We start from the raw sequence: 26,240 nt of genomic DNA, 5'->3' as shown, positions 1-26,240 counted from the left end.
CCACAATAGTGACTCTGTGCTTGTCGTTTAGTTCTGTGTGTAAATGGACCGTGGCGATGCCCCCCAGCCCCGCCACAGCCCCCTCCCTGTTTCCTCGGTCTCCACGCATGGAGACGGGACCAGTAACGGACCTTCAATTAAAAAACACGACAATAAACAGACTCCCTGGTGTGGTGTTTGTCGCGGTTTGGGACCCACAGGCAGGCCGGGCCTGGCGCAGCATCTGTTGCCCAGATCCAGCCAGGCCAGTGCCAGCAGCCTCCTGTTCCCAAGGTGGGCAGCTGGTACCCGGCCAGTTGCCGAGAATGTGAAGCTGGGTGGCTGCAGGGTAGAGCACAGGCCTTCTCCGCCTTGCCCAGAGGGGGCCGTCTGTGACTAGGCGGTGACTAGGCCCAGGCTGCCTCGTGGCCACTTTCTCTGCAGTCAGCCTTCCCAGGGGCCCTGAGCGCCTGACTCAGAGAGGGCTGGGCCCAGGGTTGTGCTGTGTGTCAGAAGCGAGTTGAGCTCAACCAGGGCAGGGCTGGCCAGGACTTCAGACCCGGCCGGGCGTCATGGGCCCCACCTCCCTGTGTTTAACCAAGTGGGTGTTGGCTGCGGCCCAGAGCCGTTGGCCAGCCTTGCCCTGGGTGCTCTCTGGCTGCCCCAAAGTAAGGGGACCCCAGGACCCTCACAGGGTCTGCCCAGCAAAATGGCCAGCTTCTCTCTTTAACGACAGCAAGTAGGCTCACTCCTCCGGTTTGCTTCCATGTGGTCCTCACCAGGCTCAGTGGGTTGGTTCAAGCCTGGGAACTTGTAGGCTTTATTAAAGCCCCCTGGAGAGCTGCTGAGGCCGGAAGCAATTGAGGCTTGCTGCAGGGGACCCTAAGTGGTGTCCCTAGGTCTGGCTTCCATAATGCCCTGGCAGGCGTGGGCAGCAAGGAGAGGCAGATAAGGCCGAGGCACTGTAGAGCCAAGCTTTATTAAAAGAGGAACTGATGGGAACAAGTGGGCTGAGGCCCACCGAGGTGGCGTCTCCCCAGTAGGCTCCTCCGGAGTACTGGGTTCTGGGGTCACCTCAGGCTGGCTTTGGTTTACTGATGGGCTGAGGGTTACCCCAGGCCCTCCATCTTGCAGGGCCTGGCACCTTGGGGTGGGGTTGGGATTGGGGCTGGGCGTAGGTCCTCGGGAGGTCAGGGCATAACCAGTAATAGGGGGGCCTGGGGTCCCACTGAAGAGGTCCGTCGCTGAGGTTGCTCTAGGGCTCCCCCTTGAGAGCAATGAGGGTGTTGCGGAGAAGAAGGGTGCTGGCCTGCAGAGAAAGATCCTGGAAAGTTCCCGTCTGCCATGCCCTGCCCTGCACCTCAGGTCACTCGGGGCCTCCCTCCCTTTCCTCACCCCTTCTAGAAGAGTGGGTGTCCCAGATAGAAGACTCCATCCTGGGGCCTCAGGTGGTGCTCAGGATGACTCGACCCCCCCACCACACGCTTGCACAGAGCTGGAGGGGTGAGGGCCCGGAGGACTCACCTTGGCATGTTTGAGCTCCAGCTCTGCCAATTCAACTAGGTTCTTGCGGAAAGAGGAGACACGGCGGGACTTGAAGTCGATGAGCTCTGGAGACAGGAAAGGGGAGCATAGGGACCCTCTGGACTGGGCCATGGCCCTGGCTGGGGACTCCTTGGGCCTTACCCTGCTTGGCCGAATCCGAGAGACGCTCGAAGCGCTGACAGCAGAGCTGCTGGTGACTCTCGGCCGTGCGCACCTCCCGGTTCTTGGTGCGGGCCTTATCCAGTGCCTTGTTGGCATTCTCATAGTCCGCCAGGGCCCGCAGCCTCCGGTACAGCAGGTCCTGCAGCCGGCCAGCCACACACAGGCTCAGTTTTGCTCACCAGCCTCCTGGACACCCCGGGACCATCGGCTCACCTTGGCTGCTTGGGCGTCCCGCATGTAGTAGCGCAGCATGTCGGAGAGTTTGAGGTCCTCGTCTGACGCCACTCGGCCCTCCAGCTTCTGAATCAGAAATGTGAGGGCTGGGGAGGGCCTGACAGAGGGGCGGCTCCTCCAAATATCCGGCCACTTGAGAAACACTCTAGGTCAGCCCTGGTGATCAGGGAAGGCTTCACGGAGGTGGCATCTGCTCTGGACCTTGGTGAGGCAGGGAGTTGGGGTCTGGGGGTGGGGGTTGAGGGGGACTTAGGTGACTCGAGCTTTGCAGGTATGCAAGCCCCTGTGCTCTGGGTACCCTAACTGGTTGCTGAGATACTAGAATGGCCTAAAGCAGGCATAAGCTAAGGGCTTTGGGCTTCGCATCTTGAGCAGTTTCTAGAAGGGGCAGGATCACTGAGGAGGGCCAGGCAGGGAAGAGCTGCGCCACTTTAGAAAGGTTGGCACGCACCGCAGCTTTCTTGGAAGAGACTTCAGGAAGTGTGTGTCTGGGCCAGGACACAGTGCAGTCTGCCAGGGGCGCGTGGCACCTCCTTGTAAATGCTACCCAAGCCAGGTTTCCTGCCTCTGCCTCCACCCCCTCTCCCGCCACAAACGGGGACCCTGCTCTGCCCCGGTTAAATGGGCCTTAGAGCCTTATTCTCCAGTGTCAACAGCGAGGGCCCAAGTTCTTCCTGAACATTCCAGAGTGAACCCCAGATGGCTGCCTCTTCCCTGCCCTTCCTGGTTGGGGACCTTTAGCACTGTCGGCGGACTCACTCTTAGTCGTTCAAAGAGCTCCGCCAATTTGAGGAAGCTCCTAGGAGACAGTGGGAAGCAAGGGTGTCAATGTAATGGGGGCCCCCAGGCTCTCATCCTAGACTCCCTCTGCCCCTTCCCAGGAACCCCAGTCCTACCCCACACACACCCCTAGGGCTGAGGACACACCCACAGATCATCCCCTGCTGGGCACCCCTGGAATTACAGGCATAGCCGGGCCAAGGGGGCGACCTCACATCTTTAGCTGGTTGACTTCCTGCGTCCCCAGGCTGCTCAGTGCAGCCGAGATGGGGATGTAATCGTCCGCCAGGCCTGTGGGGGGACAGTCTTGCATCAACCCCATCAGCCCGTTTGCACATGTCCCCCCTCCCTCCCTGTACCTCTTGGGTGGGGGGTACAAGACAAACATACACTTGTGGGAACTCATGACCCGGTCGGCCCGCAGGCAGGCATCCCTGATGCGGCTGTGGTACTCCAGCAGGAAGGTCCGCTCATGCTCGAAGAAGTCATCCACCTCCTAGGGCAATCAGGGCGGCACTTACCCCTAAGGATCCCTCCAGCCCAATCCCACCACTACTCAGAGCTGAAGCTAGAGGAAAAGGGGGTCCTGGGGTTCACCTTGAGCCCCGACACACCGGTGATGAGCACTTCATCTGCAGACTTGACAATATTCCTCAGAAAGCCTCCAAGGAGTTCCCTCCGGTTCTTTCCTCGGACGCTCAGCTGAGGCACACAGGTGGAGAAGAGGGGTAAGCTGGGGGAGGTGCCTGTTGTACCCCCAATGCATGTCTCGAGCTGCACCGCCCCATACTCACATCCTGGCCGTATTCCAAGAAGACATAGAAGTTGCGGTCCCGGTGCAGAGTGGGGTGCGCTGCCAGGCGCTGCAGAAAGCCTTCATGCATTGCCACGGTCTTCTTGAAGATGGCCAGGTACTCCCTGCAGCAGACAGCAGGCAAGACTGGGCCTTGGGGTTCCCTCCCTCACTTGCCTCATCCCCCAGCAGCAGGGAGGGTAAGGGGGCACCCCGGGGATCAGGAGAGAAGGGACACTCACGCCTCCAGCTCTTGCTTCATTTTGGCAAATTCCTCCCGAGTAATGGAACTGTCCCCTTCCCCGAGCTTCTGCAACTTTTCCCTCGAAGCCTCAAAGTCTGGCCTCGGAGGAGCAGGGGGGATCTGGGCAGAGGAGGGGCAGGCTGAGCAGACCCTGCCTGCCAGAGACACCCCAACCCCGCCAGACCCAGGAGCTCCACTCTTCACAATCAAACCAGCGTATTCCTCATTGTCCACATAGGTGTCGTGCAGCCAGACGAACTCCTCATGTTGCCGAACCACGGAAAACTCGGGTTGCATAAAGTGTGGCAGGCAGCTCTGCCAACAGGGAGGCCAGTGGCAGGGTTTGCCCCGATGCTGAAACCTGCCCCAGCTTCCAGGGGTCCTACCCCGCATGCAGGCTCTCAGCCCTGTGCCCCAACTAGTGCCCACATGCGCTCACCTTGGTTTGCACCGTGAACTTCACCTTGTCCCGCTCGCTCACAGCGTCTGAGATCTCCACCTGCAGGGAGGTCTCTCCAGGGTCCTCGGAGCCAGAAGGCTGTGGGGAGGGGATACCTGTCATCGCAACCCATACCCCTTTGTTTTTCCTTCCCTGCCCTTGGGTCATGGACATGTAGAAGTCTCAGGCCGGAGAGATAGCACAACAGCATTCGCCTTGCAAGCAGCCGATCCAGGACCAAAGGTGGTTGGTTCGAATCCCGGTGTCCCATATGGTCCCCCGTGCCTGCCAGGAGCTATTTCTGAGCAGACAGCCAGGAGTGACCCCTGAGCAACGCTGGGTGTGGCCGAAAAACCAAAAAAAAAAAAAAAAGTCTCCACGATTTTTTTTTTCTTTTTTTTGGTTTTTGGGTCACAACCGGCCTTGCTCAGGGGTTACTCCTGGCTGTCTGCTCAGAAATAGCTCCTGGCAGGCATGGGGGACCATATGGGACACCAGGATTCGAACCAACCACACCTTAGGTCCTGGGTCAGCTGCTTGCAAGGCAAACACCGATGTGCTATCTCTCTGGGCCCCCCGATTTTTTTTTTTTTGGCTTGGCAGTGCTGGAATTAGACCTAGGGACCCACATATGCAAGATCTATTCTCCACAGCTGAACTCCAGTACCAAGTCTTTCCCCCCACTTTATTTTTGTTTGTTTTGGGGCTGCACCCAGCAGTGCTCAGAAATCATTCCTGGCAGGCTCCAGGGACCAATTATATGGGATGCCGGGGATTAAACCCGGATTGGCCATGTGCAAAGCAAAGCGCCCTCCCAGCATGCTATTGCTCTGGCCCTTAATTCCCCCCATTTTACAGGTGTGGGAGCTGAGCCCCTCAAAGAGGAGAAAAGACCCATCAAGGTAGATGGCAGAGCTGTGAACCTGCCAGGCTGGGCTAGATTCCTGACTCAGACACGTTCAACCAATGGGAAGTGAGTGGGTGAGGACATAGGGGTGCCTGTCACCACTCCATCCGCTAATTTTCATCCCTTACAGAGGCAGCTCCTGCCTTTCTCCAAGTGGAAATATCCCTGAGGCACTAAGCGAGGAAATCATTCTTTTCTCTGTTTTTGGTGATGTCAGGGATCGAACCTTGGGCCTTACACATGGCGGAGACCCAGCCCTTGCAGGCTTGCTCATTCTTTCACTGAGCTAGTCACCAGGCCTTTCACTGAAGGCTAAACATGCCTGCATGGTGGCCAGTGATGCGGACAGGGCAGAGGGTTAAAGCCACTTTTCCTGGAAGCGTTGCTGCCAGTCTTCACCAGCCTGCCTGCTTCTCTCTCTTCAGAGGCTTTGGACCCAGCAGACCGTGTTTCTGACTCCTATAATTGTAGCTTTCCCTGGCCTTGAGCTTCAGAAAAGTGAGCTACAGTGTGTGCTCTGGTGCACCTCAGCTGCCTGCAGCTGAGAAAATGAGCCTTTTCACTGCCTGTAGCACTTTCTTATCTGAAGACTCAGAGGCCATGGAAACCCCCTCTTCTTATGTGTGTGTGTGTGGCGGGGGAGCTGGGCTTTTCAAGCAGCAGTTGTCATGAATCCAGCTGCCACACACATTCTTGCAAAAGACGTTTGAAGGACATCAGCAGTCATTTCTGTTGGGAATGCTCCATCTCAGTGTGGACAAGTGTTTAAAATGCTTACATGGGAGTTGGAGCCATAGTACAAGAAGGAGGGCGTTTGCCTTGCATGTGGCCAACTGGGTTCGATCTCTGGTGTCCCATATGGTTGGTCCTTGGAGCCTGCCAGAAATAATGAGTGCAGGGCCCAGAGAGATAGCACAGCGGCGTTTGCCTTGCAAGCAGCCGATCCAGGACCTAAGGTTGTTGGTTCGAATCCCGGTGTCCCATATGGTCCCCCGTGCCTGCCAGGAGCTATTTCTGAGCAGACAGCCAGGAGTAACCCCTGAGCAATGCCGGGTGTGGCCCAAAAGCCAAAAAAAAATTTAAATAAATAAAAATGAGTGCAAAACCAGGAGTAACCCCTGAGCACTGCCATGTGCGATTCCAAAACAAACAACTAAAAAAGAAATGTTTATACAGGGCTCAAGAGATAATACAGGGGTGAAGAATGTGCCTTACACATGGTGGACCCCAGTTCAAATCCCTGATACCACATATAATCCCCTTAACCCCAATAAAGATCAATCCTGAGCACAGAGCCAGAAATAGCTTCTGAGCATGGCTGGGTTTGAGCCAAAAATGAACAAACAAAAAAATAAAATGCAAAAAAATAAAATAAAATGCTTTTCACAGGTACTGCAAATCAATTTTCCAAGATTACTACAATAACTTGGATATGCCTGCAAGCACGGGATAACCATTCATCGCCTTTCCAAAAAAAAGTTCTGTGCTCAGAGATCACTTTTGGCATGCTTCTGGCATGCTTTGGGGGACATATGGAGGGCTGAGGGCTGGTCCCGGGACAGCTGTGTGCAAGGCACATGTCCTAGCAGCTCCTTAGTCCTTCTTACACAGCAGGAACTATGGTGACAGCTCCAGGCTCTGAGCCACACATCCCCTGGGGGAGGAACGAAGTTGAACAACATTTTACAGACTTACTGGCCCTTTATCTTTTTTTTTTTTTTTTTTGGTGGTACTCAGGGGTTATTCCTGGCTCTGTGCTGAGAAATGACTCCTGGCAGGTTCAGTGTCCTCTATGGGCTGTTGAGGATCAAACCCTGTGCCTGTGCAAGGCAAACACCCTCCCCGCTGGGCTATCACTCCAGCCCTGGCTCTTTATCTTTTCTCAAGCATCTGTTCTAGCCGTTTGCTTCTCTCCTGCTCTCTTCTGTTTAGACTCGGAACCTCTTGTGTTGATTTTTGTTTTGAGACCACGCTCATAGCTCAGAAGCTACTACTGGCTTGCTGCTGGCTCCAGGATGGGTTTAGGGGACCAGGAGTTGCTGGGAATCAAATCTGGGCCTCCTGACTGCTCCACTCCAGCCCTGAGTTCTTGTCCTGCCCAGACTTGGTAACTGGTTCTGAACTCTCCAGGTTCAATGACTGATAGGTAACCTGGAAATCAGAATGAACTGGCATTATTCATCTTTTTTGAGGGGAGGGAGCGCACACCCACCGGCACTTGGGTTACTCTAGGCTCAGAAATGATGCCTGCCAGGTTTAGCAGGTCATATGGAATGACAGGCATTGAACCTGGGCCATGTACAAGGCAAATGCCCTCCCCACTGTGCTACTGCTCTGGCCCTGGCAATATTCATCGTTTTTTTGGTTTTTGGTCATGCCCAGTGGCGCTCAGATATTACTCCTAGCTCTGTGCTCAGAAATTACTCCTGGCAGTCTCAGGATGAGATGCCGGGGATTGAACCCAGATAGGCCACATGCAAGGTAAACGCCTCCCCACTATGCTATCTCCTCGGGCCAGGCAATATTCATCTTAATAATCATTTTTATTATTAGAATTCGTCAGTCTTGCCACAGAAATTTTAGAACCAACTTGTTTATTTCAAAAGCTTGCTGGGGACAACAGCTATTGTGTGAAAAAAAATTTTTACTGGGACCACAGAGAATGACTCAGGTTGGACAACCTAGTATGCCTGGAGCCCAGAGTTGGTCTTATGCCAGAAAACTTTAGGGTAAGGTCTCCTTGTATTTAGGCCAAGGCTTTTCCTTTCCATTTCCCCCATATTTTGCTAGGCCTATGCAAACAACAATTGCCACTCTAAAAAACACTTGTTTTTACTGTATTTCTTTAACTCTTATCCTTACAAAAAGGAGGAGGAGGAGGAAGAGGAGGAAGAAGAGGAAGAAGAGGAGGAAGAAGAAGAAAGAAGAAGGGGCCGGGCGGTGGCGCTGGAGGTAAGGTGCCTGCCTTGCCTGCGCTAGCCTAGGACGGACCGTGGTTCGATCCCCCGGCGTCCCATATGGTCCCCCAAGAAGCCAGGAGCAACTTCTGAGCGCATAGCCAGGAGTAACCCATGAGCGTCACAGGGTGTGGCCCAAAAACCAAAAAAAAAAAAAAAAAGAAGAAGAAAGAAGGAGAAGGAGAAGAAGGAGGAGGAGGAGGAGGAGGAGGAGGAGGAGGAGAAGAAGAAGAAGAAGAAGAAGAAGAAGAAGAAGAAGAAGAAGAAGAAGAAGAAGAAGAAGAAGAAGAAGAAGAAGAAGAAGAAGAAGAAGAAGAAGAGCTTACTAAACCTTCTGCTAGGGCTTTAATGAGTTCATTGGTGATTCAATAATTTTCAAAAATAAACTTGCTGGGGCCGGGCTGTGGCGCTGAAGGTAAGGTGCCTGCGCTAGCCTTGGATGGACCGAGGTTCGATCCCCCGGTGTCCCATATGGTCCCCCAAGCCAGGAGCAACTTCTGAGCACATAGCCAGGAGTAACCCCTGAGCGTTACCGGGTGTGGCCCAAACCACCCCCCCCAAAAATAAATAAATAAACTTGCTACTGAGCTTTTTCTTCTTTCCTTTCTCTTCCATCTTAGTCTTTCTTTCTTTCTTTCTTTCTTTCTTTCTTTCTTTCTTTCTTTCTTTCTTTCTTTCTTTCTTTCTTTCTTTCTTTCTTTCTTTCTTTCTTTCTTTCTTTCTTTCTTTCTTTCTTTCTTTCTTTCTTTCTTCCTTTCTTCCTTTCTTTCTTTCTTCCTTTCTTTCTTTTTTTTGTTTTTTTTTGTTTTTTTGTTTTTTTGTTTTTTTGGGTCACACCCGGCAGTGCTCAGGGGTTATTCCTGGCTCCAGGCTCAGAAATTGCTCCTGGCAGGCACGGGGGACCATATGGGATGCCGGGATTCAAACCGATGACCTCCTGCATGAAAGGCAACCGCCTTACCTCCATGCTATCTCTCCGGCCCCCTCTTTCTTTCTTTGTTTCTTTCTTTCTTTCTTCCTTTCTTTCTCCCTTCCTCCCTCCCTCCCTCCCTCTTTCTTTCTTTCTTTCTTTCTTTCTTTCTTTCTTTCTTTCTTTCTTTCTTTCTTTCTTTCTTTCTTTCTTTCTTTCTTTCTTTCTTTCTTTCTTTCTTTCTTTCTTTCTTTCTTTCTTTCTTTCTTTCTTTCTTTCTTTCTCTCTCTCTCTCTCTCTCTCTCTCTCCCTCTCTCTCTCTCCCTCCCTCCCTCCCTCCCTCCCTCCCTCCCTCCCTCCCTCCCTCCCTCCCTCCCTCCCTCCCTCCCTCCCTCCCTCCTTTCTTTCTTTCTTTCTTTCTTTCTTTCTTTCTTTCTTTCTTTCTTTCTTTCTTTCTTTCTTTCTTTCTTTCTTTCTTTCTTTCTTTCTTTCTTTCTTTCTTTCTGGTTTTGGACCACACCCAGTGCTCAGGGGTTACCCCTGGCTATCTGCTCAGAAATAGCTCCTGGCAGGCAGGACCATATGGGACACTGGGGGATTCGAACCAACCACACCTTAGGTCCTGGGTCAGCTGCTTGCAAGGCAAACGCTGCTGTGCTATATCTCTCCGGCCCCTTTCTTTCTATTTTTCAAAATAGCTTTGCTCTTGCTCTTCCTGAAACAAATGTATTATGATCAATTGTGTCAACTATGTGATGTATTTTCTATAAATAAATCAAAAAAAAAAAAGCTTGCTGGGGGCCGGAGCGGTGGCGCAGTATGTAAGGTGTCTGCTTTGCTTGCACTAGCCTAGGATGGACCGCAGTTTGATCCCCCGGTGTCCCCAAGCCAGGAGTGATTTCTGAGCACATATCCAGGAGTAACCCCTGAACTCCTGGGTGTGGCCGAAAAACAAAAACAAAAAAAAAAAATTAAAAGCTTGCCGGGCAGGCGGGGGAGGGGGTTCAGAATGATAATCCACAGGGATTATGAATGTGTAAATATGGATTATCTAATTTTGTATGCCACTGAACTAGGGTAGATTCCTGACATCCTATATGGTCCCCTGAGCACTGCCAGGAGTAATCTTGGACTGCAGAGCCAGGAGTAAGCCCTGAGCATTTGCTGGTTGTGGCCCTAAAACAAATAGGAAACACACACACACACACACACACACACACACACACACACACACACACACACACACACAAACTTTCTAGGGGTGGGCCCGGAGAGATAGCACAGCGGTGTTTGCCTTGCAAGCAATGGATCCTGGACTTAAGATGGTTGGTTCGAATCCCAGCATCCCATACAGTCTCCCGTGCCTGCCAGGAGCTATTTCTGAGCAGATAGCCAGGAGTAACCCCTGAGCACCACCGGGTGTGGCCCAAAAGACCAAACAAACAAACAAAAAAATCTAGTTTTGGGATTGGTGAGATAGCATGGAAGTAAGGCGTTTGCCTTCCATGCAGAAGGACAGTGGTTCGAATCTCGGCATCCCATATGTCCCCGTGCCTGCCAGGGGCGATTTCTGAACGTAGAACCCCTGAGTGTTGCCAGGTGTGACCCAAAAACCAAAAAACTTTCTAGGGGCCTAGATTGATAGCACAGCAGGTAGGACATTTGCCTTGCACACGGCTGATCCAGGTTTGATTTTAGCATCCCAGATGCCCCTCTCCAAGCCTACCAGGAGTGATTTCTGAGTGGAAAGCCAAGAGTAATCAATGAACACCACCATATGTGGCCCAAAACTAAAAACTAAATAAATAAATAAATAAATAAATAAATGGTTTAAGATTTTGGGGTTGGAGTGATTGTATGGCAGATAGGGAGTTTGCCTTGCATGGACTGAGCTAGGTATCCTGGGTTTAATCCTCGGCATCTGGAGTACTGTCAGGAGTGATTCCTAAGCACAGAGCCAGGAATAACCTGCCCTGGAGTAACCCAGGAGTAACCCACACTTGAGCACTGCCAAGTGTGGGCCCCCCCCCCAATTTTTTTCCCTAGGATTTTAATTGAATTGCAATGAATGTAGAGGTCAAGCTGGGTTTTGTTTATGAGGGGGGCTCACACCTGGCTTACTCAAGTCTCAGCACTCAGGGGTCACTCACTCCTCATAGCCATATAGGGTGCCACAAATCGAACCCAGGTCAGCTGTATGCAAGGATTTATCCACTGTACTATTTCTCTGACACTTTGTTTAAAATGGTGACCCTCAGGTCCTTGATCATGGGCCCTCTTTCTGATGATTAGGCTGTTTTCAGTTTTTTACAGTAATATGGGTTTTGTTTTCTTGGCAATGCTCGGGATGAAACTCAGGGCCTCACGCATGCCAGGTAAGCATTCTACTACAAAACTACCTTTACATGGGACTGGAACACAATGGGTAGGACATTTGCTTTACAAACACAGCTAACTCGAGTTTGAACCCCAGCATCCTATATGGCTTCCTGAGCACTACTAGAAGCAATTTTGTTTTGTTTTGTTTTGGTTTGGTTTTTGGTTTTTCGGGCCACACCTGTTTGATGCTCAGGGGTTACTCCTGGCTAAGCGCTCAGAAATTGCCCCTGGCTTGGGGGGACCATATGGGACACCGGGGGATTGAACCGAGGTCCTTCCTTGGCTAGTGCTTGCAAGGCAGACACCTTAGCTCTAGTGCGACCTCAACAGCCCTAGCAGCAATTTCTTTTTTTTTTTTTTTTTTTTTTGGTTTTCGGGCCTCGTTGCTCAGGGGTTACTCCTGGCTGTCTGCTCAGAAATAGCTCCTGGCAGGCACGGGGGACCATATGGGACACCGAGATTCGAACCAACCACCTTTGGTCCAGGATCGGCTGCTTGCAAGGCAAACGCCACTGTGCTATCTCTCCGGGCCCTTAGCAGCAATTTCTTTTTTTTTTTTTTTTGGTTTTTGGGCCACACCCGGTAACGCTCAGGGGTTACTCCTGGCTATGTGCTTAGAAGTTGCTCCTGGCTTGGGGGACCATATGGGACACCGGGGGATCGAACTGCGGTCCGTCCAAGGCTAGCGCAGGCAAGGCAGGCACCTTACCTTTAGCGCCACCGCCCGGCCCCAGCAGCAATTTCTTTTTTTTTTTTTTTTTGGTTTTTGGGTCACACCTGGTGGTACTCAGGGGTTACTCCTGGCTGTCTGCTCAGAAATAGCTCCTGGCAGGCACGGGGGACCATATGGGACACCGGGATTCGAACAGACCACCTTTGGTCCTGGATTGGCTGCTTGCAAGGCAAACACCCCTGTGCTATCTCTCCGGGCCCCCCAGCAGCAATTTCTAAGGGCAGATCCAGGAGTAACCCCTGACTGCCACTGGGTGTAGCCCCAAAACAAACAAACAAACAGAACCTACACCTCTCACCTTTCTCAGCAATATTTTACATAATTTTCTCTGCAGAGGTTTGACTTTTGTTTGTTTGGGGGCTTCACTCAGGTCTGCTTTAGGGCTCTATCTTCAGGGATCACTTCTGGCAGGCTTGGGGGACTATATGGAATACCAGAGATCAAATCCATGTTGGACGTGTGCCAGGTCAATATCCTACCTGATTACACTATCTCTCTGGTCAATTTTTTTTTTCCCTGTTCACACCTGACCGTGCTCAGGGTTTACTCCTTGCTCTGTGCTCGGGGATCCATCCTAGCAGAATTCAGGGACCATATACGGTGCCAGGGACTGAACTCATCTTGGCCATATGCAAGGCAAATGCCTTCCCTGCTGGCCTCTGAGATTTGACTTGTTGTTGTTGTTGTTGTTTTTGTTTTTTGGGTCACACCCGGCAGCGGCACTCAGGGGTTACTCCTGACTTTGTGTTCAGAAATCGCTCCTGGCTGACTCGGGAGACCATATTGGGTGCCGGGATTTGAACCATGTTGTCCTGGGTAAGCTACATGCAAGGCAAATGCCCTATCGTTGTGCTATCTCTCTGGCCCAAATTTGACCTTTTTTTTTTTGCCAGGTTTAGTACTTGCTATTGGATTTTTATTTTATTTTATTTTATTTTTTGGTGTTTGGGCCATACCAGCGATGTCCAGGGGTTACTTCTGGCTCTGTGCTCAGGAATCACTCCTGGCTGGTTCAGGGACCATATGGGATGTCAGGGATCAAACCCAGGTCAGCCATATGCAAGACACACACACACCCTGTCTGCTATTTCTCTAGCCTTGTTTTTATTTAATTTTTATTAACTTTATTTATTTTTTGCTTTAGGGTCACACATGACAGAGCTTGGGGCTTAATGTTGATCAGGGATCACTCCTGGCCATGCTCAGAAGAACCCTACGAGGTGCTGGGTGCTGAAGGCTGAACTGGGGTTGGATACGTGCAAGTGAGGGCCCTCCCCACAGCCATGGTACTGACACTCCAGACCCAGGTTGCTCTTCTGGACTTTGGCGATCATCAGAGGATTGCACCCTCTGTTGTGGTGCTTGTCACAGCTGGAAACTGCCTGCAATGCTGATGCCACGCAACGGAGCCTCCATCTCCACCAACAGAACAGTGCAGCTCCCACAGGCACATGTGAGACTCTGGGGATTCGACTCAAGCCCAGATGCTTGCCAGGCTATTCCTCTGGGTCCTAAAGTCCAAATATTCTGCCATTTAAGTAGTTTGTTTTTGTTTTTGTGTCACACCTGGTGGCGGTCAGGGTTTACTCCTGGCTCTGCACTCTGAAATCATCCCGGGCAAGCTTGGGGAACCATATGGGATACTGGGAATCAAACCACCATCTGTCCTGGGTCAGCTGCATGCAAGGCAAACCTACCGCTGTGCTATCTCTACGAACCTTAGTTATTTTTCTTTGTTTTGATTCATAATTCGTTTTGTGGGTGGGTGGAGCCACACCCAGTGATGTTCAGGACTTTTTTTTTTTTTTTCGGTTTTTGGGTCACACCATGCAGAGCTCAGGGGTTACTTCTGGCTCTATGCTCAGAAATCGCTCCTGCCAGGCTTGGGGGACCCTATGGGATGCCAGGATTCGAACCGCCTTCCTTCTGCATGCAAGGCAAACACTCTACCTCCATGCTATCTCTCCAGCCCTGATGCTCAGGACTTATTCCTGCTTCTATACTTAGGGATTGCTTTTGGCAGTGCTCAGGAGCAATATAAAATGTTTGGGTTTGAACCTCAGTTGGTCACATTCAAAGTAACATTTTTCTTCTGTATTATTTCTTCATCCCCTTACAATTTTTTTTTGTTTTGTTTTGTTTTTGGGCCACACCCGGCGGTGCTCAGGGGTTCCTCCTGGCTGTCTGCTCAGAAATAGCTCCTGGCAGGCACGGGGGACCATATGGGACACCGGGATTCGAACCAACCACCTTAGGTTCTGGATCGACTGCTTGCAAGGCAAACACCGCTGTGCTACCTCTCCAGGCCCTCCCCTTACAATTTTTAAGCTTAATTTTTGGGGGACAGCAGTAAGGGCCCTTGCCTTGCACATGGCTGACCTGAGTTTAATCCCCAGCACTCGCTCCAGTTCCTAGAGCCCTGATAGGAGTAATTCCTGAAAGCAGAATTAGGAATAGGCTCTGAGCACAGCCAGATGTAGCCCCAAAACAAGAATGAATTAAAAAAACAAGAGGGAATGAAGATATAATATAGCAGGTAGGCATTTGCCTTGTATGTAGTTGACCTGGGTTCAATCCCCAGCATCCCATATGGTACTCCAAGAAACACTCAGGAGTGATTCCTGAGTGCAGAGGGAAGTAACCCCTAAGTATTGCCTGGTGTGGCACCCCAAAAATTAATTTTTTGGCCATTCCCAATTTTTTTGAGTTTTTTTGGGGGTGCTCCTCAAGGCTATCTTCTGGCCCTGTGCTGAGGGATCATTTCTAGAAATGCTCAGGGGACATTGAGGTGCTGGGATTTGAACAAGGTACATTATGCCCAAGACAAGTACTTTCCCCATGGTAGAGTCTTTCCAGTCCCTTTACCAATTTTTTTTGGTTTTGGTTTTTGGGTCACACCCAACAGTGCTCAGGGGTTCCTCCTGGCTCTATGCTCAGAAATCGCTCCTGGAGGCTCGGGGGACCATATGGCATGCTGGGATTTGAATCACCGTCTTCTGTATGCAAGACAAACGCCTTACCTCCATGCTATCTCTTGGCCCTACCAAAAAAATTTTTTTTGGCATTTGGGGTCATACCAGAGGTACTCAGGAGTTACTACTCTAGGGGGAGTGATTATATGGGATGTCACGAATTGAACCTAGTTCTGCTGTTGCAAGGCAAGTGTCCTACCCACTGTACTATTATTATTCTGGCTCCCCTTTACTGATTTTTTTGACTGCATAATTTATTGAGGCTGTATTAAATCTCATAATAGGGGCCCGGAGAGATAGCACAGCGGCGTTTGCCTTGCAAGCAGCTAATCCAGGACCAAAGGTGGTTGGTTCGAATCCTGGTGTCCCATATGGTCCCCCGTGCCTGCCAGGAGCTATTTCTGAGCAGACAGCCAGGAGGAACCCCTGAGCACCGCTGGATGTGACCCAAAAACCAAAAAAAAAAAAAAAAAAACTCATAATAGTAAGCGGAGAATTTTTTTTTTGTTGTTTTGTTTTGTTTGGGCCACACCTGGCGGCTGGCTCTGCACTCAGAATTTGTTCCTGGGAGGCTCAGGGGACCATATGGGATGATGAGTATTGAACCGAGGTTCGTCCAGGATCAGCTGTGTGCAAGGAATAACACCTACCACTGTGCTATCTCTCTGGCCCCAAGTGGAAGATTTTCTTTCTTTCTTTTTTGGAAGATTGTCTATGTTCCTTTTTAGATTTGTCATCTTTGGCTGTAAAGATTTTGAAACAGTGGTGTTTTTTTTTGTTTGTTTGTTTGTTTGTTTTGGCTTTTGGCTTTTGGCTTTTGGGCCACACCCAGCGGTGCTCAGGAGTTACTCCTGGCTGTCTGCTCAGAAATAACTCCTGGCAGGCACGGGGGACCATATGGGACGCCAGGATTCGAACCAACCACCTTGGGTCCTGGGTTGGCTGCTTGCAAGGCAAATGCCACTGTGCTATCTCTCTGGCCCCGAAACAGTGTTTTTAGATGCATTGAAATTTAAAATTCTTCCATTTTCCTCTTGACCTTTCGTTGTTTGTATTTTAGGCCACATGTGGCAGTTCTCAGTTGCTTTTCCTGGCTCTGTCTGTGTTCAGGGTCACTCATGGAGGTGCCTGAGGGACCATATGTAGTGTTGGGGACTAAAACAGGTTCATAGATATGCAAACAAATGTCTTCACACTTGTATTTTTTTTTTTTTTTTGGTGGTGGGGTCACACCGGCAGCGCTCAGGGGTTACTCCTTTTTTTTTTTTTTTTTTTGGTTTTTCGGGCCACACCCGTTTGATGCTCAGGGGTTACTCCTGGCTAAGCACTCAGAAATCGCCCCTGGCTTGGGGGGGACTATATGGGACACCGGGGAATCGGACCGAAGTCCTTCCTTCGCTAGTGCTTGCAAGGTAGACACCTTGCCTCTAGCGCCACCTCGACGGCCCCAGGGATTACTCCTGGCTCTACACTCAGAAATCACTCCTGGCAGGCTCAGGGGACCATATAAGATACTGGGATTCAAACCACCGTCCTGCATGCAAGGCAAACACCCTACCTCCATGCTATCTCTGCTATCTCTTCAGCCCCCACACTTGTATTTTTGGCTCCTGAATTGCCTCTTTCTTGGGGGGATAAGTCCAAATCAGTGATGCTCAAGGGTTACTCCTGGCTCTGCACTCAGGAATCACTCATGGCGGTAGCTTGAGAATCTTAGGATCAAGTCTACTGCTGGGCTTTCAGACAATCTGACACTTACTGAGGTTGGGGCCATCTGATTGAGAGCCCAGGACAACCTTAGGACACAAAAGTACCCTTATAACCAAAGTGATAATAATACCGAAAATGGGGGCTGGAGCAATAGCACAGAGGGTAGGCCTTGCATATGGTCTACCTGGATTCGATCCTCAGCATCCCATGTGGTCCTCTATCACCATCAGGTGTAATTCCTGAGTGCAGAGCCAGGAGTAACCCCTTAGCACCGCTGGGTGTGACCCAAAAAACAAAAACATAAAACCCAACTAAATAATGAGAATAACCCACACTATCTGTATTTAGTTTTACGGGCCCGGCCTGGAGGGGCTCAGAGATTCCTTCTGATTTTGCACTCAGAAATTACTCCTAGTAGGCTCTGGGGACCACATGGGATGCTGGGGATCGAACGCGGGTCTGCCTCATGCAGGGCAAACACTCCATCTATTGTGCATTGTTCAGGGCCCCCTTTTTTTTTTAATTCTATTCTTACATCATACCAGGCACTGTTGGAGCATTTATATACTGACTTAACCATGAAGGTGCAACAGTGAGAGAGATAGATACTGCTCTCCCCTCTGTGCACCCACCGCCTCCCCTAGATACAACCTGACTTGGGGGTGCCCCTGATCTCCTCCAGTGTACCCCTACTTTGACCTCAGCAGCTCTTAGGAACTGCTGGAGAGAGCTGAGGCCTTCAAGACGGGGACAGGGAGCTTCATTTATCTGCTCACAGCCCACTCTGCGGTGCCTGCAGCCTCCCCAAAGAGTGCCCCCCTGGGTGCCCCCTCTTTTTCCCATCATGCCTGAGCTGCTTCCTGGGTGGGAGAAACACCGATGACAGAGCCTTTTCCATCCATCAGTCAGGGCAGAGGCACACCAGACCCTACCAAGGGGGCATCTTCAGCGTGGCCCATCCCCTTGCCCACTCCCCATCTCCATCCAGCTCCTGCATGCGAGGTGACACCCACTGCACAAACACACTGTCTTCTCCGCACATGCTCTCTCTCTCTCTCTCCATCCCTCCGGGGCTCCCCGATTGTCCCGGAGGGCATCTGGAGGGGTGCTCCAGGATGCTGTAGGCAGGACCTTTACCTTGCTCTCCTGCCCATCCTCTCCATGCTCCTCCATCCCAGGTCTGGCCGCTTGCAGCACACCAGCCAGATGCCGCGTTCCCGCAGCCCGGACAGAATGGGGGGACAGAATTGGGGTGGTGGGTGCGTACGGGGGGGTGGGAAATGGAAGAACCTGTCAGCTGACCAAGACCCCCTCCCTCTGTACTCCCTCCGGGCTGTCAAGTGAAGTCCCACCCGTAGCTACAAAATCGCGCCGTCTCATTGGATAGCGACTTTATCCCTCCGAGCAACGCCATTGGCTGAGCCGCCTGTCGTTCTTGAGCTAGCTCCGCCCCCTAGTATTTAAAGCGGGGGGGGGCTGGGCGAGGGCCAGGCTGTGCCGCCTTAGGCGAGGGGTTTCTCGCGCCTCGACGTTCCCGCGGCTCCCTGACGCCTTTCCAACGGGCCCCGCGCTGTCTGCGCACGCGCGGAGCAGGAGGTGGGCGGGGCCAGGGGCGGGACCGGGCGGCGGGTATGGGGGGCGGGGGCGGAAGCGGGAGCACCAGAGGCCGGGGCGCGTCTCTGAGGAGCGGGTGTCTGCCTGCGGGCGCAGCATGAAGGAGAGGCGCAGGAAGACCTGGCGCCGGGGCTTCCGGCGGAAGCTTCGGAAGCCGGCGGGCTCTGAGGCGCTGAGGGACCGCGTGTGGGTGCCCTGGGCCGGGCTGGTGGTGGTGGGGCGCAGGATGGCGCTGCTGGGCAGGAGGCCCACGAGGGCCGGCCTGGAGGAGCTGAAGGCCGAGGCCCCCGGGGAAGGGGACGGGGAGCTGGACGGGGAGAGGCCCACGTGGAAGGCCGTCGTCGCGCTGCCCAGCAGTCAGGGGGAGCCCCGGCCGCCTCCAGTGGCCCTCGACCCGCGCAGCCCCGAGGCCCGCCTCAGCCTGGACACCGGCCCCAGCCCGCCCTCGAGCGAGGCCAAGGACGAGGCGCCCCGGGAGAACGGGGAGACCCCGAGGCAGAGCTCCCAGAGGCCCAGCCAAGAGGGGCCGAGCGGGGAGAAGCTGAGGCAACTGAGGCGAAGCTCGGACAGGGCGAGCGGGGAGCAGCTGCAGCTGAGCGGGGAGAGACTGAGGCTGAGCGGCGACAGGCCCGGGAAGGAGAAGTGGAACTGGGTCAAGGAGAAGATGCACGCCGGGGAAAGGCGAGGGTCGAGCGTGGAGAAGGCAAGCCCGGCAGAAGGGAGCCTGAGATCCGCCGCGGAGAGACGGGGCTCCAGCTTGGGGGGCCCGTCGGGACCCAGCGTGGATCGCAAGAGATCAGGCACGGCTCCCCCGCAGAGATCCAGCGCAGAGGGGGCGAGAGCCAGCCTGGAGAAGCAGCAGAGGCCCAGTGTCACGGCACCATCAGCACCACCACCGAGAGCCATGGATCGCAGGAGATCCGACGCTGAGGGCCCCAGGCCCAGCGTGGATCGGCGGAGATCCGACGTGGAAGGCCGCAGGCCCAGCATGGAGAGGCAGAGATCCGACGCCGAGGGCCCCAGGCCCAGCATGGAGAGACGGAGATCTAGCACCGAGAGACGGAGACCCAGTATGGAAAGACGGCGATCCTTAGCCGAGAGGAGAGCCACCGCAGAGAGGCGGAGATCCACCGCCGAGAAGACGGGGACCGATGGGACGGATTTGGAGGAGCCTGAAGTGAAGGATGACAACGAGAAGGCTCCCGAGATGGAATCAGGGGCGTTTGAAGAGTCGGGAATGCCTCAAGGAGAAAGATTGGAGGAGGAGGAGACGGAGAAAGAACGTGAGATTCTTGAGGAGGAGTTGGAGCCGAGTTTGCCTGAAGAGGAAAATATTGTTGATGAGGAGGAAAATATTGTTGGTGATGCTGAAGACTGAAGCAGACAAAAAAAGACTGAGGGGAGGTTTACAAGTCAGGAGAAATTAGAAACAAACAGAACATTATTGAGCCTGAAAGAAAAATAGGAGAGAGGAAAGATGAGCCTGGAAAGTAGGATGGAAAGAGACCAGGCCCCATGGCAAGGAGTTGACAAAGAGGCAAATGGGACCTGTTGAGGGAAAAAGGAAAGATTTGAGAATGTACATCATGACAGGAAAAGACAACTAAGAGGAGGAGGATGAGAAGGAGCAGGTGGGACAATGAGAAACGCTTGTGGAACACTCACACCTGATTGGGTCCTTGAAATGTCTGAGAATGCTTAGCATGAAAAATGGGAAATCAAACTTAAAGACTGTTTAGTCTTTAGCCAAAAGAAGGATGTGGGAGAAGACACAGGCTGAAGCAAACAAATGTTATGAAAGAGGGTCCTGACAAAGAACACACTGATAAAAAAAAAAGAAGAAAAGTGAAAGGACAAAGTAAGAAATCCCATAATTCTGATTACACTGGTCAAGTCTTAAGTAATGAACTACACTGTATATTTTTATGGCCGCCCCTCTCATGTCACCAAAGTTTTCAGTCTAACAGGATAGGAAACCTCCTTCTTGGTTTTCCCTCCAACAAGCCCCCAAATTGTCCCCAAAATAATTGCTGGGCTCCACTATTAGAGTCACAGTGTGTTTCCCATAAGTCTCCTCAACATCCATATTAAGGTTTCAGTGTTCACACTTGAGGTTACTTTGTTTTATTTGTTTTCATCTTTGACTTAGTCATCTAACCACATGGAAATTTTTTGGTGCATTCCAGGATTGAACACAGGCTTTATACATGTGTGACATGCAGCCTTCCCACTCAACTGCATCCTGGCCAAATCACTGCTTCCCTGTGGTTTCGCCTATCTCCCTTTGGTACTTTCTTTTGTTGTCTACATGCTGTACACCATCAGCTCTTGTCGCAGGGAAGAGGGCAGACCCCTCAGGTCAAACACCTTAGGTCAAGACATAAATGTTGGGACCAGAATGATGGTACAGCAGGTAGAGCAATTCCCAGCACCCCAAAGGGTCCCCTGAGCCATGCCAGGAGTGATCCCTGCATACAGAGTCTAACAGTGGTCAGAAACACATGTCCGATGTCAGCCTCCTGAGACTTGCTCGGTATATCTCTGGAGGCTACAGATCATTGCAAGGTGTGGCCCTGCAGTTCCTCAAACATCAGTGGGATGATGTCGTGGTCCCCGGCACTACTGGACCCAAGCAGCACTGCTGCCTCAGACCCTAACATTGAACCAGCTTCCCAGTTGGCCAAGGATGGCCAGTGAAACCATGGCGCTTCATATTTTGTACTATCGCATGCACATTTTTGTTCTATCACCAGAGCGATAGTACAGAGGATAGGGTGCTTGCCTTGTATATGCCTAACCCTGGCTCCAGGCCTAGCATCCCATATGTTACTTCTAGCATGACCAGAAAACATTTCTGAGTGCAGAGCCACAAGTAACTCCTGAGCATTGCTGGGTGTGACCCCCAAACAAAGAACTTTTTTTTTTTTTTTTTATTTTGGGTCCTGGCAGGTTCAGGGGACCATATGGGATGCCGGGATTTGAACCACCGACCTTCTGCATGCAAGGTAAAAAATGCCTTACCTCCAAGCTATCTCTCCGGCCCCCAAACAACTTTTTTTTTTTTTTTTTTTTTTTTAGTTTTTCGGGCCACACCCGTTTGATGCTCAGGGATTACTCCTGGCTAAGCACTCAGAAATTACCCCTGGCTTGGGGGGACATAAGGGATGCCAGGGGATCGAACCACAGTTCTTCCTTGGCTAGCACTTGCAAGGCAGACACCTTACCTCTAGCACCACCTTGCCAGCCCCAGCAAAGAACTTTTTTAATTTAAAAATTTAAAGTAATAATAGTGATTTACAAAGTTATTCATAGTTAAGTTTTAGAAATACAGTGTTTTAATCTTACACTAGTATCAACCTCCATCCACCAATGTCTTTAGAGTCCATCCCATATCCCACTCTGTTCCCATCATAACAGGCACTGTTTTAAGTTTGGTTAGATTTAAGTCTCATGATTTCACTATTGTTGATTCAGTAGCTTGGAGATTTAGTTTTTTTGTTTGTTTGTTTGATTGGTTGGTTTTTGGGTCACACCTGTTGATGCTCAGGGGAACCACTCCTGGGTCTGCATTCAGGAATCACTCCTGGTGGTCTGGGGGACTATATGGGATTCCAGGGATTGAACCCAGGTCAGCTTTATACAAGGAAAGCACCTTACCTGTTGTACTATCACTCTGCCCCCCCCCCCCCCGCCCTTTTTTAATACCAACAATGCACCTGAGTCCCTTTGGTCCCTGTTCCCCATTATTTTACATCTGTCTTTCTCCCCTCCACTCATTTTCTTTTTTTTTTTTTTTTTTTTTTTTTTTGTTTTTGGGCCACACCCGGCGTTGCTCAGGGGTTACTCCTGGCTGTCTGCTCAGAAATAGCTCCTGGCAGGCACGGGGGACCATATGGGACACCGGGATTCGAACCAACCACCTTTGGTCCTGAATCGGCTGCTTGCAAGGCAAACACCACTGTGCTATCTCTCCGGGCCCTCTTTTTTCTTTTTTTCATTTTATTTTTTTTCTCATTTTAGGACCAAGAGTGTTCTAGTCCTATTTAAACAACCTCCATTTAAACCATTGTATTCCTTCATCCAGTTAGTTATTCTAAATACCACATATAAGTGATATCATCCTGTATTTGTCCTTCAGGCTTCATTTAACATAATATTCTCTATTTCCACCCACATTGCAGTGAATTGCGTGATTGCATTATTCCTTTTTTGGGGGTGGGGGCCACACCCTGAAGCTCTCAGGTTATTCCTGGCTCTGCGCTCAGAAATCGCTCCTGGCAGGCTTGGGGGACCATATGGGTTGCTGGGAATCGAACCCAGGTTCGTTTCGGGTCAGTCACGTGCAAGGCAAATGCTTTGCTGTGCTACTCTACTGTGCTATCTCTCTGGCCCCCTGCATCATGCCTAATGGCTATGTATTCCGTTGTTTCCACATCTTCGTGATGTGCTCGTCTGTTGTTGGACATTTAAGTTGATTCCAACTATTAGCTGTACTGAGCACTGCGATGAATAGTGGTGTGTATATATCCTTTTGAATGATTGTTTTTTGTTCCTGGAAATACTCAAAAGTGGGATTGCTGGGTCATACAGCAGCTCTGTTCTGAGTTTACTGAGAACCCTCCATACTGTTTTCTATAGGAGTTGAACTAAACAGCATTCCCACCAGCAGTGGATAAGAGTTACTTTTCAGGCGTGAAAGCACAGCAGTAGGGCATTTGTCTTGCATGCTGAAACCTGGGACGGATCTGGGTTCAACTCCTGGTATCCTATATGGTCCCCTAAGCCTGCCAGGCGGGATTTCTCAGCACAGAGCCAGAAGTAACCCCTGAGTGCTGCCAGGTGTGGCCTCAAAACAAAACAAAAGAGACTCTTTTAATCACATTCCCACTAACACCGATTGTTTTTAGTGTTTTTGATATGTGCAACCCTCATTTGGTGTAAAATGGTGTAATATGGTATCTCACTGTCATCTAGATTTGGATTTCTCTAATGATGAGATGATGAGCATTTTTTCATGTGCATCTTGGCCCTCTGTGGTCTTCCTCAGAGAGGTATCAATTCATTTCCTCTCCCCCCAACTTTTTTTTTGGGGGGGCCACACCTGGCAGTGCTCAGGGGTTACTCCTGGCTCTGTGCTCAGAAATCACTCCTGGCAGGCTTGGGGGACCATTTGGGAGGCCCGGAATCAAGCCCGAGGTTCGTCCTGGGTCAGCCACGTGCAAGGCAAATGCCTTACCATTGTGCTATCACACCAGTTTCTCCTCTCCCCACTTTTTTATTTTGGTTTTTGGGTCATACCCGGCAGCGCTTAGGGGTTACTCCTGACTCTACGCTCAGATATCGCTCCTGGCAGGCTCGGGGGACCATATGGGGTGCCGGGATTCGAACCACCGTCCTTCAGCGTCTAAGGCAAACTCCCTACCGCTTCACTATCTCCCCGGCCTATCCTCTCCCCATTTTTTAATGTTTTTATTTGAGGGGGTGTTAGGGTCACACCCGGTGGCACTCAGGGGTTACTCCTGGCTCTGCACTCAGAAATTGCTTCTGGCAGGCTCGGGAGGCCATATGGGATGCTGGGAATCAAATCGAAGTCTGTCCTGTGTTGGCTGCCTGCAAGGCAAACACCCTACGGCTGTGCTATTGCTCCAGCCCTTGATGCATTTTTTAGATTTTGGGGGATTAACCTTTGTGAGTACTTTGTATATCCCAAGTAGATATTAATCCTTTATTGATTGTGTTGAGTGCAAATATTTTTTCTTACTCAGCTATCTTTTAGTTTTAGCTGGTGTTTCATTTGTCATACAGAAACTTTTCAGTCTGATGTTTTTCCAAGGAACTTCATGTTTTTTTTTTTTTTGTTTTAGTTTTTGTTTTGGGCCACACTCAGGGTTGCTCAAGGGTTATTCCTGGCTCTGTGCTCAGAAATTGCTCCTGGTAGGCTCGGGGGACCTATGAGATACTGGGGAATAAACCCAGATACGTATTGGTTCAGCCACATTCAAGGCCAATGGCCCTTCACTGTGCTATTGCTCCAGCCCCCAGAACTTTTTTTTTTTTGGTTTTTGGGTCATACCTGGCACACTCAGGGGTTACTCCTGGCTCTACGCTCAGAAATAGCTCCTGGCAGGCTCGGGGGACCATATGGGATGCCGGGATTTGAACCACTGACCTTCTGCATGCAAGGCAACCACCTTACCTCCATGCTATCTATCCGGCCCAGAGAACTTTTGTTTTTATTTACATTTTGTATAAAATCCTTTTCCTCCAAAGTTTCCAAAACATCAGTAGTTCTTTGATTTTGTTGTTGTTGCAAAATTAAACAATTAAACCTAACAGATAAGGTAGCAATTCCATTTTATTGCTGGCTTATTTTGGGGACTCTTTTTTTTTTCTTTTTTTGTTTTTTTTTGGGCCACACTCAGCGTTGCTCAGGGGTTACTCCTGGCTGTCTGCTCAGAAATAGCTCCTGGCAGGCACGGGGGACCATATGGACACCGGGATTTGAACCAACCACTTTTGGTCCTGGATCGGCTGCTTGCAAGGCAAACGCCGCTGTGCTATCTCTCCGGGCCCTATTTTGGGGACTCTTAATCTCTGTCTGATAGGTGGCCGTATTCCAAGCATGGTCTGAAGTTATTTTCCTGGCTTCTTCAAACTTCGCTGTTCCATGTCAGGTTCTTTCTTTTTTTTTTTTTTTTTTTTTTTTTTTTGGTTTTTGGGCCACACCCGGTAACGCTCAGGGGTTACTCCTGGCTATGCGCTCAGAAGTCGCTCCTGGCTTGGGGGACCATATGGGACGCCGGGGGATCGAACCGCGGTCCGTCTCCTAGGCTAGCGCAGGTAAGGCAGGCACCTTACCTCCAGCGCCACCGCCCGGCCCCAGGTTCTTTCTTGTTTTACAGTTTCCTTCTAGTAAATCATATTATCTAGTGGCTTTTAGAGAAAGTGGCCTTGAGAGATTGACTTTGTGACACCGTATGTATATGAAAACAATAAGACTGCCCTCATATTTGATCCTTGGTTTAGCTGGTCTGGGATTATAGGTTGGAAATATTTTCCTTGAGCATTTTTTTCACTACTGTTTCCTTTATTGTGGTTATTGTGCTGGTAGCTGGAGGTTGTGCAGTTGTAAAATGGTCACACACTTGGTTGTGGGGTGCCATTACTTATAGTGTGGCACCAGGAATCACACCAGAAGTGCCAAAGTAAATAGCTTTTAGCCATAGTGTGGGGTAGTGTTGTGGGTCAAATTATTATTATTTTTTTTTTGGTTTTTCGGGCCACACCCGTTTGATGCTCAGGTGGTACTCCTGGCTAAGCACTCAGAAATCGCCCCTGGTTTGGGGGGGGACCATATGGGACGCCAGGGGATCTAACTGTGGTCCTTCCATGGCTAGTGCTTACAAGGCAGACACCTTACCTCTAGCGCCACCTCTCCGGCCCCGGATCAAATTCTTGGCTTAATCATGCAAGGCAGGTGCTCTACCACTGAGCCACATCCCTGGGCCCTCTCTTAAGAATTATATTGTTTTTCTTATTTTTTTAAAAATTTTTTATTATATATTTTATTTAAACACCTTGATTACATACATGATTGTGTTTGGGTTTCAGTCATGTAAAGAACACCACCCATCACCAGTACAAGATTCCCATCACCAATGTCTCAAATCTCCCTCCTCCCCACCCGACCCCCGCCTGTACTCTAGACAGGCTTTCCATTTCCCTCATACATTCTCATTATTAGGATAGTTCAAAATGTAGTTACTTCTCTAACTAAACTCATCACTCTTTGTGGTGAGCTTCCTGAGGTGAGCTGTAACTTCCAGCTCTTTTCTCTTTTGTGTCTGAAAATTATTATTGCAAGAATGTCTGGGGCTGGAGA

General features: G+C 50.7%; 1 protein-coding gene across 1 annotated transcript; it reads right to left on the bottom strand.

Moving 5' to 3' along the window:
* Nucleotides 1–1,045: 1,045 nt before the first annotated feature.
* SNX32 (sorting nexin 32) lies at nt 1,046–18,072 on the bottom strand. The gene is made up of 13 exons (XM_049780171.1): nt 17,882–18,072; nt 4,177–4,275; nt 3,942–4,052; nt 3,736–3,857; nt 3,495–3,618; nt 3,298–3,402; nt 3,091–3,196; nt 2,916–2,991; nt 2,680–2,719; nt 1,900–1,986; nt 1,666–1,825; nt 1,504–1,589; nt 1,046–1,288 (listed from the first exon to the last, which is right to left on the bottom strand). Exons 1-13 carry the CDS (start codon nt 17,915–17,917, stop codon nt 1,235–1,237), a joined length of 1,206 nt encoding a protein of 401 aa, XP_049636128.1. The 5' UTR covers nt 17,918–18,072; the 3' UTR covers nt 1,046–1,234.
* Nucleotides 18,073–26,240: the final 8,168 nt, after the last annotated feature.

The sequence above is a fragment of the Suncus etruscus genome, chromosome 9 (genome assembly GCF_024139225.1).
Source record: "Suncus etruscus isolate mSunEtr1 chromosome 9, mSunEtr1.pri.cur, whole genome shotgun sequence".
NCBI classification, from domain to species: domain Eukaryota; kingdom Metazoa; phylum Chordata; class Mammalia; order Eulipotyphla; family Soricidae; genus Suncus; species Suncus etruscus.
Note: the sequence above shows the minus strand (reverse complement) of the source record. Positions and strands in the feature narration are given on the sequence as shown.